The 13942-nt window shown below is 36.3% G+C and overlaps 1 protein-coding gene across 2 annotated transcripts; it reads right to left on the reverse strand.

Moving 5' to 3' along the window:
- Positions 1-1427: 1427 nt before the first annotated feature.
- Positions 1428-7078, reverse strand: LOC132621815 (probable arabinosyltransferase ARAD1). Of its 2 annotated transcripts, none has more exons than XM_060336258.1 (4): positions 6392-7074; positions 5102-5389; positions 3408-3773; positions 1428-2021 (listed from the first exon to the last, which is right to left on the reverse strand). In XM_060336258.1, exons 1-4 carry the CDS (start codon positions 7037-7039, stop codon positions 1833-1835), a joined length of 1491 nt encoding a protein of 496 aa, XP_060192241.1. In that variant the 5' UTR covers positions 7040-7074; the 3' UTR covers positions 1428-1832. The 2 variants fall into 2 exon arrangements, with proteins under 2 accessions (XP_060192241.1, XP_060192242.1); XM_060336259.1 differs by lacking the exon at positions 1428-2021 and adding an exon at positions 2034-3081 and having other exon boundaries at positions 6392-7078.
- Positions 7079-13942: the final 6864 nt, after the last annotated feature.

Genomic DNA, 13942 nt, shown 5'->3' on the forward strand with positions numbered 1-13942 from the left:
CCAAACAGATCTGAAACAACTGGACCTCGACTCAAACTAGGACACAGATAAAACCCCTCGTTTTTAATCCGAGAACATTAAAGCCCCTTTGTTTAGATATTTTTGCTGGGTGTTTTCACGGTGATTTTCAGTGGTGGTTTAGGGTAGTGAAATGGGTGTTGCGTGCTGGTTTTCTTTTTACTGGGTGGGGGGGTTTCGGTGATTTAAAGATCGGGAAATGGTAGTTTGGTCGTTGGTTTCGCTGCTGTTGTGACGTGAAGAAAAAGAAGATGGGAAAGTGAGTTATGATGGTGAAGGATTTTTCCGGCAGGAGGTGCAATCGGAGAAAATGGGAGAAGATGATGCTTTTTTTTTTTTTGTCTGTATTTCTCTATCTCTGTTTGTCTTTGTTTTTGTGTCACTGTTTGTGGAAAAAATTTCAACGTGAAACTGACGTAGCGCTGATGCACACTCTCTCTTGAGTAACTGGTCATTTAAAAAAAATTTATGCCACGAAAAAAGATATAAAAATATAAAAAATAATAAGGTCAAAGTAATAGATTGTCCGTAAAGATTGAATGCGTCATAATTAATTCGAATATGTGAGGGAGCATTTGACTATTTTTTCTCAAAAAAAAAAAGACAAAAGAATTCATGTGAATAGAACATTCGTCCCTTATATAATATAGTAAAATTAAGATTCGAACCTGCCGTCATTTTTCTTTTAAAAAGAAAAAAGATTCTTGTCCTTATCCACGAGCTCAATAAAAAAAAAAATAGATCAAATTAGGTGGAAAGTAGTACTTAAATTTTATTTTAGTCTATACGACCCATTAACAAATCGGCGAGAATGTTTTTGGTTTATATAGTGAGAAAAGAGTTTGAGCCGAAATGCTGACTGATCTTAATAAGAAGAATGATAATGATAAAAAGTTTACAAACAGTCCATTTATTAGCTAAATTACCTTTGAAAAAAAAAAGCAGTGCTAGCTTCTTCCTTCCTTCCTTCCTTCTTTTATTTTAAATGTGGGGAACTCATGTTGGAAGAAAATTCAGAAGTGCAGAAGAAAGCAATAGTTTGAAAAACGAAGCAGCTGAACAGGGAAGAGGTGATAAAAAACGGAATGCACATGTTCAAATTTCCAATGTTCAATTACTTTAAGATTACTCTAAACTTCCCAAGATCCAGCTAATTTGGCTGCACTTCAAGGAGAAACATAGCAGATAAATGTTTAATGAACCAGAAAAACTTCTTAGGAATTAGCTTTCAAGTCCTCACTAGTTAACCTTCTTCCCCTTCATGGAAATGTGCACATTCCACAACCTGAATTTGTATGCTTAATGACAGTGTTTTTTTTTTTTTTTGGGGGGGGGGGGGGGGGGGGGGGGGGGGTTAAATGACAGTTATTATCCAAGCACTTCCAGAATATGACATGAAAAATCAGACATTTTGAAGCAAAAACCTACATATAGCTGTGATTTTATATATCATGATGTACAACATTGTAAATACATACAGAATTGCTTCTAGCCACTGCAATTCCCAAATTAAATGCATCCAGGAAGGGTGAAATGAATAAGTAAAACTATGTAAATATCAAAATGTACTAGACCCATCCTTATTTTAATCGTAAACTGGATTCTCTACCCTAGCAGGGGTATTAACTAATCAATGAATGCAGATAGCAACCATATTCCCATCCCAGATACTACAAGTTACAACAGCACAGGCCTCTTGATCTACCCATCTTCTTCCCCAAGAATCAAGGACTTTAAGGGCATGAGCAGACATTCTCAGATGATCCACAAATGCTCCGAGTGGATGGTGATAAAGAAAATGTCATTAGTCTGGATCATAATGTCGTCAAGATCCCAGTCTGGTTCGAACAGAGACAAGAGCAATCTGGTTCAGTGAGCTCCCTTTTCACCAGACGTTTATCACGATTGATCATTAACTTAACAAGCGGTAACTTCAAAGAGACCTGTCGCCAGATTTCTTTAACTGTACCATTTGGGTCCTCATATTCAAAGTAATGCTTCACCTGATGCCACAAATTTCAAGAGTACATATGTAAAACACTTCGTTCTAGAAAACAAAAAGGTCCAAACATGCAAAATCAAAGGGTTTCTTTATGTTTGATTAGATATTAAAGAGTCCACATTAAGTAAAGCATGAAACACTTGAAGTAAATTCAGGAAAGATAACATGGAGGAACAAGCAACACAGCAACCTATCCCAAACAGACCATAATATGGTTTACATGCAAGGAACTGTTTCCGGAATCACCTAGCTGTTCTAGCCACCAATATTTTCTCCACTTCATGACTAAATCGCTGACCTAAAGCATTAGAACTAGCTGGATAAGAGATCATCTTCCTTTGCTAGCAATTAGATGAGTCAAGTACCTACGGAGCTCATCTATGTTTCCAAATAAACAATATTCTTTTTGAGAATGATTCAGCTGATCTGAGATAACTGAACTTCTTCTGGAGAAAAGAGAAGAGGATGCAGCTGGAAAAAGAATTTCTTGTAATGTAATTTGAGGATAAGATATTCTTTCTCCTTGGTTGTGTGTGTGTGTGTTGGTGGGTGGGTTGGGATACGTTCAAACAGCTTCAGCTTAACTAAGGAAGTTTCCATATATTGGCACCATTTTTTACAGTGTTCAGAGGAAAGATCTAGTAACACTTAATGAAGAACTAGTAAAAGAAAATGATAAATTCAAACTAAAAAATTATCAAACCTCTTGAAGCTACATTTGGCTCACACAAATTATATTTTATAGTATCTATTGCTTATGATTTCCTAGCATTTGACCCAGATCTGAACCTGAACAACATGATCTTTGTCTGTTTGTCTCTTGAAGCAATGCCCAAAACAAACTAATTTTATAACTTGAGAACAAAAACTGCATCCATTTTGCAGATTTGAGCAATAGAGGAGACCAACTTGAGATGCAGAAATCACAATATCAAAGATTTCAGTGATCCAACGGGTAAAGAATATCCATATAGACGGTGGAAAGTAAGAAACATTCATCGATCCTTGCTCATTTGCTGCTTTGCTGTCCCTGTCAAAACTCTTGCAGATCCTGCTTAAACCTTGAAGCATTTGTCAAGGCTCCTATTAGACATCTTTGAACAAGATAGTAACCTTTCGAGAAATGCAAAAGGGAAAACACACACACACACCCCTTTTTTTTAAACCTCTTCGAGTGAATCAGTAGACAGTATATCTATTGGTTTTACCATTCCTCAATAATAGCAATAACGAGGGGAAAAAAACAGAAAAAAAAAAAAAAAAAAAAAAAAAAACCTCCACATACTTGCTTATGTACAAAGTATGCAATGATATATGACTCCAATTTGCAAATTTATTTTCTGGCTATAACAGGATGCAGGAACCAGAATTATGTACTAGTAAATACCTTTTTCAGCTCCCGTTGGAATTCCAAAATCCTCTTCATGCTTACTTTCCTGAGCTTTTTAACCAAGAACCCCGGCTTCACAGCTGTGTTAGTGTCTACAAAAACTGCAATTTTCCTGTAGTCTATAACATCCTCAAAAGGCAATTCAATGTAATCACTGATGATTACAGGGACACACAAGCTCACAATAGCATCAAAAAGGCGGCAAGCTGATGGAGTATCACCAGCTGGATGCAGACAAAATTTTGAAGTGTGCATCCCTTTTCTTGCCTCACGACGGCTCTCCCTAGATTGTGCACCATGTTTTATAATGACATCATCTTCTTTCTCAAGTAATTGAAAAAGCAAATCACGAATCTTCCCCCCCTGAAACATTAGCAAACAAGTTTTATGTAAATAACTATGAAACTGTGATGTGCGTTGGGTGCAGGCAGCAGGGAAACACGCATAACATGTAGTGACGCCATATGTCTTTTCTATTTTTGCTGATAGTATAGTGACACCAATTTCGTTAAAAAAAAAAAAAACAAATGCATCCTAACAGAAAAATTAAGTGGTACCATTCTGCAAATGAGGTATCTTAAGGGAAAAAGTTAATCTTGTAAAGAAAATGGACCTTGGGTCTAACTCAACCCAAAAAGATAGCTAATGAGATGAGGGTTGTTGGCATACTTCACCTGGTTAGTACCTATAAGTCTTGCTTAACGATGAACAATTTGTATGTACAAAGTCACTCTACTAGTAGCAGATGCTTTATGTGGAAAGAGAGCAATGATGACAGTCATCTATTCTCATAATCTATGTCGTATGTTGCCATGCAACTTTGGAACTTGAACAATAACTTAGGAGTCTGATAGACACTACCAAAGACTACAAGGGATTTTCCCAGGAACTCGACAAGGAAGGGCATAAACAGAACAGTGAAGAGAAAATGGAAGATCATCCCAACTTGTACTTGGTTAGATTTTACTGAGAGAAAGAAACCACAGATATTTTCTTTTTGTTTTTTTAATGACGGTGGTGCCCGACCAGCGTGCCTGCATCACGAATAATTCCACCGGGTACTTGCTACCACCCACCATCACAAGTACTGGGTGATTCTGCCCACCAAAGCTTGACAGATGGGAAGAAATCACGGATTTGAACCTGATGGGTCTCCACCCACTTCATGATTACTAAGAAACACCTTGGATGGGAAATCAAAGATGTTTCAAGGGCAGGATAGAATCCATCCTTAATGTTAAGTACAATTGCATACTTCTACTAGCTCTTTTGTGTAGATAGGCATATGTAAATGATGTAGTCATGTAGATAGACTCCTAGATTTTGTCAATTCTTACAAGCTTAAAGAAGGAAAAGTTCATCAAAAGTATATCTATCAACACCACCTTGCTACAAAGTTCTTTCTTATTCAAAGAAAGAATGAAATTTTGAATCTGTTCCTAAGTTTCGTAATTCCGGAGATGGAAATGAAGTATGTCTTACTTATAAAAAAATGCAGAATATCTTAGTTCCTTCAAGTATTCTTGCTTTCTAGACTTTACACTGGATAGATAACAGAGCTATACTTGTATCTATTAAAATGCATCTTCTCTTGCAGTCAGCACATCATAAGACAGAACCAGGGCTAATGAATATTATATCAGAAACAAGATGATGTAATACCAAATTATGAAACTTTTCCTATCACTTACCTCCTTTCTGTATCGATTGCCCATGAAGAAGAGCAAGGAATTCCGATTTTCAACGCCAATATCCCCAGTGTATGTATTAATCCGATGTGAGTAGGGCAAGATGATATCCTTAACGAGAGATGCCTGATTACGACTCAGCCTTCCAAAATCAGAAACTAACAGCACCCCGTTCTTCACCCTATCCACAACCTTGTATAAAGCATTAGGATCCTGGCATATAAACACGTGATCCCAGCCATTGTTCCTTTTCCAATACTGCTGCTGCTCCAACCATTCAATTAAAGACTCCTGCAACATGCATTATGCAATCATATGCCATTTTTACGGAATTTAAATCTGACCCACAAATGTATACACAGAATGACACAAACAAATGCATATCTGGATTTAACAAGCATGAGTAGACCATCATCCTCTTTTTTCTTTTTCTTTTTTTGATTACAAAGTTGTCCAACCTAACTTGTGTGCACATCAACTAACTCATCAAGTACTGGCCAGTACAGGTACCACATAATTCTACCAGCCAACACAGGTATCAAATAATTCTAATCTCTAATGTTTATCTAGATGGAAATAAAAAGCCACCAAGTGTTGCCTCGGCTGGCATCCAGTTATCGGTTCAGAAGGTTGTCACACCGAGCTCTTTGACAATGACAGCTAAGCCACCCCCTTGGGGGCTGGGGCTGGGGCTGAGAACCATAATTCTCAATAAGAATTTGCAGCAAACAAATCAAAGGTGTATTAACCAATGTTTTCCAATGTGGACATGTTTAGAAGCTCAACCACAAAATCTTTTTTTTTTTTTTGAAACTAAAATACTTTGCATACCTAAAGCTCAACCAGAAAATCTTAGCAACACGTTGTTCAGCTAATAAAGGGAATCCTCTAGAATAACAAGTGATAGATTATTTAAAACACAATTTACCGATTATAACCGATGTAACTAAATAAACAAGTATGGACTAACAAAAACACAACCTAGACAAAAAAATATCAAAACTTTAACTGGAAATGCAACACAATGCAATACCAGAAACATGAAGAAAATCCAACAAATAAACATAAAAGGGAACAAGTAAGCTGCATTAAACTCAAAAGTACTGCTAGCATGTCAATCCTAGTTACTATAACAGACAATTTTCACAGCCGAAAAAATAAGACTAAAAGAGTTACAAGTCCAAATTTGTAACTTGATCACGCCACATTGCAAAAAACGCACGAAAAGCCATCGTTCTATCCCGGATCGCTTAAAAAACGTAACTTCCACATCAAATATCACTAATTTCCTACCTGCATTTCCTCATCACTATACACAGGCCTATCCCCATTTGCAACAACACTATTCGATCTAATTGGATTCGCCACAAGACTCAACGACGAAAAAAAAGGAACATAGAACAGATCAGCTTCCTCCGGGTCCATAACCCGTATCACAGCCGACCCGACCCGATCACGACCCGACCCGGTCAGGTCAGAAAACAAATACCACTCAGCAGAATGCTGATTTCCAGGATACTTAAGCAAAGAATCATCACTTTGTTTTACCCCACCCCTTGCTAATGCATAGCTCTCAATAACCCCATAAGTAAACTTTCTTGGCAAACCATACATGTAGATTTTCACGGATTTTGCACCAGGGGTATTTTGGGTGTTTGAGGTTCTGGTGCTTAAGCTGATGGTGGTTACATTGTTTGGTGGTGGGTTTGTTGAGAAGATGAAGGTGTTGAAGAAAGCGTATAAAGCTAAGATGGTGAATAGAGTAGTGGCAAGTGTGAGAGTTGGTTTGAGAGTTAGTTTTCGGGGCATTTTGTTGTTTGGGGTTAAGGATTTGGTGATGGAAGGAGGTGGAGGTGGAGGTGATCTGAGTTTGGGTCTTGGATTCATTGATTGTTCACCATGGGGAATGTGTAATTTTGTTTCAAGAATGACAAATATCATTAATTAATAGGGTTTTGGGCATAACTTCAATTGTATTTTGTTAATTAATAATTCAATATTATCTTGAAACGGAAGTTTTAAAGTTGGAAGAATAAACTTACGGCGACAAAAAAAGTCTCCTAATTAGAAATGGTAACAAGGTCAAACTTATCTTAAAAATACGATTAACTTAAATTGGGATTAAATTATAATTTTTAAAACTTATACTCTTTTACAAAATATAAAAAGGCTCCAACTTAATCCCAAAAAATTCACTAGCCCCCCCCCCCCCTCCTCGGCCCCAACACCAATTTTAAAAAAAAAAAAAAAAAATTATTTGCTTTTTCACCAGCCCCTGCTTCCACCCCTCCTCCGCCCTCCTCCCTCCCCCATACTAATTTTTTTTAAAAAAAAAAAGTTTTAAATTTTTTTATTTGCTTTTTCACCCGCCCCTCCCCCCACCCCAACCCCAATTTTTTAAAAAAAAAAAAGTTTAAATTTTTTTTATTTACTTTTTCACCAGCCCTCCTGCTCACATCCCTCCTCCGCCCCCCTCCCTTGCCCCTCCCCCCACCAATTTTTTAAAAAAAAAAAATTATTTTTTTTATTTGCTTTTTCACCAGCCCCCTGCTCCCCCTTCCTCCGCCCCCCCCCCCCCCCCTAACACCAATTTTTTTTAAAAAAAAAGTTTTAAATTTTTTATTTGCTTTTTCACCAGCCCCCTGCTTCAACCCCTCCTCCCTCCCCCCCCCCCCCCCCCACATACTAATTTTTTTAAAAAAAAAAAGTTTTAAATTTTTTTATTTGCTTTTTCACCAGTCCCCCTACCCCCACCCCAACCCTATTTTTTTAAAAAAAAAAGTTTTAAATTTTTTATTTACTTTTTCACCAGCCCTCCTGCTCCCACCCCTCCTCCGCCCCCTCTCCCTCGCCCCCCCCCCCCCCCCCCTTAACACCAATTTTTTTTAAAAAAAAAATAAATTTTTTATTTGCTTTTTCACTAGCCCCCTGCTCCCACGCCTCCTCCGCCCCTCCCCCGCCCAACCCCAAATTTTTTAAAAAAAAAGTTTTGAATTTTTTTATTTGCTTTTTCACCAGCCCCCCCCCCCCCTCTCGACCTCCTCCCACCCCCACCCCCCAAAATGATTTTTTTTTTAAGTTTTGATTTTTTTTTTTTTTTCTTACTTCCCCCATCCACCCAAAAAAAAATTGTTTTTTAAAAAAAAAGTTTTGAAAAGTTTTTATTTTTTTGCACACCCCACCCACTCCAAAACAAACAAAAAAAATCTTGAAAGGAAGTTTTGAATTTTTTTATTTTTTTTTGGGTTCAGGAAAAGTTTGGATAAAATCCAGGTTATTGTTGTGTGTTTGTAGTGAAATAGATAGTTTTTCTGTTGTTGTCCTGGTATGGTTCAGGGTTTAGGAAAATATATCCAACATATAGTTTTTTGTTCTTGTCCTGGTATTTATATGGTTCTGTTTATAGAAGATAACCAACAGATTTGTAGTTGTTGCAACAAGTTCTACACTTTTTGCAACAAGTAGACAATCTGTTGCAACGACTCACTAATCTGTTGGACATAACTTCAATTATTTGCCTCTGTTTGTAGAAGATATCCAACAAATTTGTAGTTGTTGCAACAAGCTCTACACTTGTTGTAACAAATAGACAATCTGTTGCAACAACTACAAATCTGTTGGACATAACTTCAGTTATTTGGTTCTATTTGTAGAAGATATCCTATAGATTTGTAGTTGTTGCAACAAGTTCTACACTTGTTGCAACAATTAGACAATTTGTTGTAACAACTACAAATCTATTGGACATAGCTTCGGTTATTTGGTTCTATTTGTAGAAGATATCCAACAGATTTGTAGTTGTTGCAACAAGTGTAGTGCAACAAGTTCTACACTTGTTGCAACAAGTAGACAACCTATTTATGAATCAGCAAATGTTGAGGAAAGATATAGTCAAATTGACAACCAAATTAACAATCAATCCTTAGAAAGAGATGAAGAATAGAGCCAAGAAGCAGTAGATACAAATGAAGAAAGTGAAGAAGAACTAGAAGATGAAGAAACTAATGATGGAAACGAAGGAGATGAGTAGATCAAGGAAATCTGCTACACCCCAAAAGGCAGTTGCTGAACAAATTATTACTTAAGTTGTGGTATTTGGAGCCAAGGTGTCTATTGAATAATTTCTGTTTATGAACTTATTTATTTTGCTTACTAATTGTTGCAATAGATGCATACAGTTGTTGAAGAAGTTGCAACAAGTTACTAATTTATTTCAACAAGTTACTAAGCTGTTTCAACAAGTTACTAATATTTTTAAACAAATTGCTTAGTTGTTGTAACAAATTATTCACCTTGTTGGAAAAATTAAAAAATTGCTTAAATTATTGCAAAAACTAAAAAATATGTCGCAACAGATGAGTTAATTGTTGCAACAGATCTTACATTTGTTGAAGAAGTTGCAACAAGTTACTAATCTGTTTCAACAAATGGATCAGATGTTTAAGCAAGTTGCGTAGTTGTTCCAACAACTTACTCACATGTTGCCGCAGGTATCTCATATGTTGCAACAACTTACTCATATGTTGCCGCAAGTATCTCATATGTTGCAACAACTCCTCCATTGTTGCAATATATTCACAATATTGATCACATTGAACTCCTTTGTTTATACTGAATAACATTGAATTCATTTTTTTTATCACTAAATATGGTCGAATTAAGTACTTCACATCAAATCAATCTAATGATCACTCGATTTAAGAAGAATACACTTTGAATTGCCCATCTAATCCATGAAATTACTATATAATCTATTAAGGATGTTAGTAGACATATATATTCATCGCTAAATACCATTTATTTTCTTTGTTTAACACTAAAGGTGAACCAAGTAGTTCGCATCAAATCACTCTAATGATCACTCGATTTAGTGCATACTGACTTAGTAGATCATCTCTCTTGACTCAAAATACATCAAAGTGGTTAAGTATTGTACATTGATCACTAAATATCATTGATTTCTTTTGTTTATCACTAAATACGGGTGAATCAAGTGGTTCACATCAATTCACTCTAACGATCACTCGATTTAGTGCATACTGACTTAGTAGATCATCTTTCCTGACTCAAAATACATCAAATTGATTAAGTATTATACATCGATCATTAAATATCGTTGATTTCCTTTGTTTATCACTAAATATGGGTGAATCAAGTAGTTCACATCAATTCACTCTAATGACCACTCGATTTAGTGCATACTAACTCAGTAAATCATCTTTCCTGACTCAAAATACATCAAATTGATTAAGTATTATACATTGATCACCATATATCGTTGATTTCCTTTGTTTATCACTAAATATCATTGATTCCCTTTGTTGATCACTAAATATGGGTGAATCAAGTAGTATCTGTTGCAACAACTGTAATATATGTTGCAGCAAGTGTAGTATTTGTTGCAACAACTGTAGTATCTGTTGCAGCAAGTGAGATACCTGTTCCAACAAGATACTAGTTGTTGCAACAAGTATTGTCACTTGTTGGATAAAACCCAACAAGTTACAGAGCTGTTGCAACAGATTCATTACTTGTTGGAAACTGTTCAGTAATTTATTAACAAGAATACGCACATTTGTGATTTGAACACGATCAACATATCATATAAATCAAGTTCACAAACACCAAGAACATAAATTATCATTCTAAAAAAGAACAATATTAAAATGTCATAACGTTCCAAAAAATAACTATTTTTGTGCCAGCTGTTTTACACAAGGAGCATTTATTTTTCCTCGCTCGCAATGACTCCCCGATTCCACGCCTCCTCTTTGTCCGTCTTCTTCCGGATTTGCTAGGATCAACATATGGAGGAGGTATCTCTCTCTCTAATTCAAAACTTCTTTTCAAGATTTTTTTTTTTTTTTTGTGGGTGGTGATGCAAAAAACAAAAACTAAAAACTTTTCATAAATTTTTGTTAAAACAATTTTTTTTGGGTGGGTGGGTGGAGTAAGAAAGCAAAGAAAGTATTTACTTTTCAAGATTTTTTTTTTGCGGGGAGGGGGGGGGGGGGGGTTTGGTGGATGGGGTGGGGGTGGTGCAAAAAATCAAAAACAAAAACTTTTCAAAACTTTTTTTTAAAATAAAATTATTTTTTTTTGTGATGGTAGGGGGTGGTGAAAAAAAAATTCAAAATCTTTTAAAAAAAAAAAAAAAATTGTAGGGTTTGGGGGTGGGGGAAAGGGCGGGGAGAGGGTGGATGGGGTGCGGGTGGTGCAAAAAACCAAAACCAAAAACTTTTCAAAACTTTTTTTTAAAATAAAATTATTTTTTTTGGTAGGGTGGGGGGTGGTAGGGCGGGGGGTGGGTGGTACAAAAAAAACTTTTCAAACTCTTTTTAAAAAAAAAACATTTTTTTGTGGGGTTTGGGGGTGGGGGTGGGGGAGGGTGGATGGGGTGGGGGTGGTGCAAAAAACCAAAAATAAAAACTTTTCAAAACTTTTTTTAAAATAAAATTAATTTTTTTGAGAGGGTGGGGGGTGGTGGGTACAAAAAACAAACAAAAAAAAACTTTTCAAACTCTTTTTTAAAAAATATTTTTTCGTGGGGGTGGTGGGGGAAAGGTCAAGGGGAGGGGTGGATGGGGAGAGGGTGGTGCAAAAAATCATAAACAAAAACCTTTCAAAACTTTTTAAAAAAAATAAAATTAATTGTTTTTTGGAGGGTGGGTGGTGGTGGGACGGGGAGGGGGTGGGTGGTACAAAAAACAAACAAAAAAAACTTTTCAAAATATTTTTTTTCGTGGGGGGTGGGGTGGGGGCAAGGGCGGGGGGAGGGGTGGATGGGTTGGGATGGTGCAAAAAACCAAAAACAAATTTTTTTCAAAACTTTTTTTTAAAATAAAATTAATTTTTTTTGGGAGGGTGGGGGTAGTAGGGCGGGGGGGGGGGGGGGGGCGGTGGTACAAAAAAACAAAAAACAAAAAACAAAAAACAAAATTCAAAATATTTTTTTTAAAATTTTTTTTTTTTTTGTGGGGGGTGGGGGTGGGGGCATGGGGGGCAGGGGTATTTTATGATTTATATGAGTTGGGCAAAGTGTTAAAAACAAAACTTGAAGGCAAAGTGTAAAACAAAGCTTGGGGTCAAAGTGTTAAAAATATAACTTTGGGGAAAGTCAAAACTCCCTAATCACTAATCCAAAGTTTATCACACCTACTCAATTAAAAAAACTAGAGTTACACCAACTCAATTTTTAAACCTTTTTGTCACCTTTAATTAAAAGCCCCTTTAAAGTCGGAACTTGTTTGAAAAGTATTTAATTTAACGTAAAATAATGATCCTAACGCACAAAATTTTTTAATTATTTTTTTCTACTTCAAATTAATTATTCTTTTTTTATTTTATTTCAAAAACAAATATTATTCAAATGATCTTCCAAATTTACATTAGGTTTATGTTGTTTTGGGGTTTTGATCTCTTTCGAAAAACATAGTATTGATCGACGAAATGCGTGGAGTTTAATGATAGGCTGAAAATTTAGAGACAAACCTTAGAATTGAAAGGTTTCAGATTAAGCAGGACTACAACAGAGTATTTGGAGTGGAAGTTTAGTGACGTAATGCATGAGGAGGAGGTGGAAGTGAAGATCGATATACAAGTCATATCCAAGAGAGGAAGTTTCAAATATATTGGGTATATAAGTCAAGGAAACGGAGAGATTAATGATGATGTTGCTCGTTCGTATTGGATCGGGGTGGGTGAAATGGCGGCTTACATCCGAGCTACTGTGTGATAAGAATGTGTCACTGATGCTAAAAATAAGTTTTACATAGTGATGGTTAGACCTACATTGTTGTATTGTATGAGACAGAGTGCTGACCAGTCAAGAACACACACGTTCAGAAGATGAAGGTAGCAAAGATGAGGATGCTTAGATGGATATGCGGGCATACTAGAAAAGACAGAACTAAGAACAACGTTATATAGAATAAGGTGGGAGTGACCTCCATGGCATACAAGATGAAGGAAGTAAGGTTAAGATGGTTCGGGCATGTGAAGAGGTGTAAAGAGGTGTGAGAGGTTGGCTATAGCAGACTTTATGAGAGGTAGAGGTAGGCTAAAGAAGAACTGGGGGAAGGTGATTAGACAGGAGATGACACATCTTCAACTTACTGAGGACATGACCCTAGATAGGAAGATACAGATGTCCAGGATTAGAGTAGTAGATAGCCGAGTGTTGTAGTACTTTTACTGGGAGAGGCAGGGGCTCCCCATTTCATATTCTCCTTATTTAGGAGTAGTATTATCTAGTATTTGCATAATATCTTATTCTTTAATTTTTACTACTACTTGTTAATCCATTTGCTTTGTTTATCTTGCTATTTTGCTTTGTTGCACTTCTTTTGAGCCGAGGGTCTAGCGGGAACAACCTCTTAACCCCACAAAGGTAGGGGTAAGGTATGCGTTCATTCTATCCCTCCCAGACTCTACTTGTAAAATTACACTGAATATATTTTTGTGGTTGTTGGATCTCCTTCGATTAAAAACTTTCCGGTAAATGTCAATGCACTTCAAACAAATTAGAAAACTTAATCATATTGGCCTCTCGACCACTTAAACTAAAAATAGAAGATGGATGCAATATTTATGATATAATGTGTGTGTAATTGTATATAGAGCCTGTTTGGATGGGCTTAAAAAAAGCAGCTTATAAGTTGTTTTCAGCTTATAAGCTGCTTTAGATAAGCTAAGCCAAACCGGCCAAATTATTTTTTTGGGCTTATTTTAAGCACAAAATGGTTTTATAAGCTGGTCAGCCAAACACTCAGAAAAACTAAAAACAGCTTATAAGCTGTTTTCAGCAACTTATAAGCCAATCCAAACGGGCTCATAATTAATCAA

The sequence above is a fragment of the Lycium barbarum genome, chromosome 12 (genome assembly GCF_019175385.1).
Source record: "Lycium barbarum isolate Lr01 chromosome 12, ASM1917538v2, whole genome shotgun sequence".
In the NCBI taxonomy this organism is placed as follows: domain Eukaryota; kingdom Viridiplantae; phylum Streptophyta; class Magnoliopsida; order Solanales; family Solanaceae; genus Lycium; species Lycium barbarum.

Bases quoted from the DNA above. Each gene is read 5' to 3' on its own strand.
- LOC132621815 (XM_060336258.1), bottom strand. From the start codon at position 7,039: ATGATATTTGTCATTCTTGAAACAAAATTACACATTCCCCATGGTGAA. The intron at 5,390-6,391 runs GTAGGAAATTAG...TGCATGTTGCAG, and splicing joins ATAGTGATGAGGAAATGCAG to GAGTCTTTAATTGAATGGTT. The intron at 2,022-3,407 runs GTATTTACTAGT...TTGTGGCATCAG, and splicing joins TCCAACGGGAGCTGAAAAAG to GTGAAGCATTACTTTGAATA.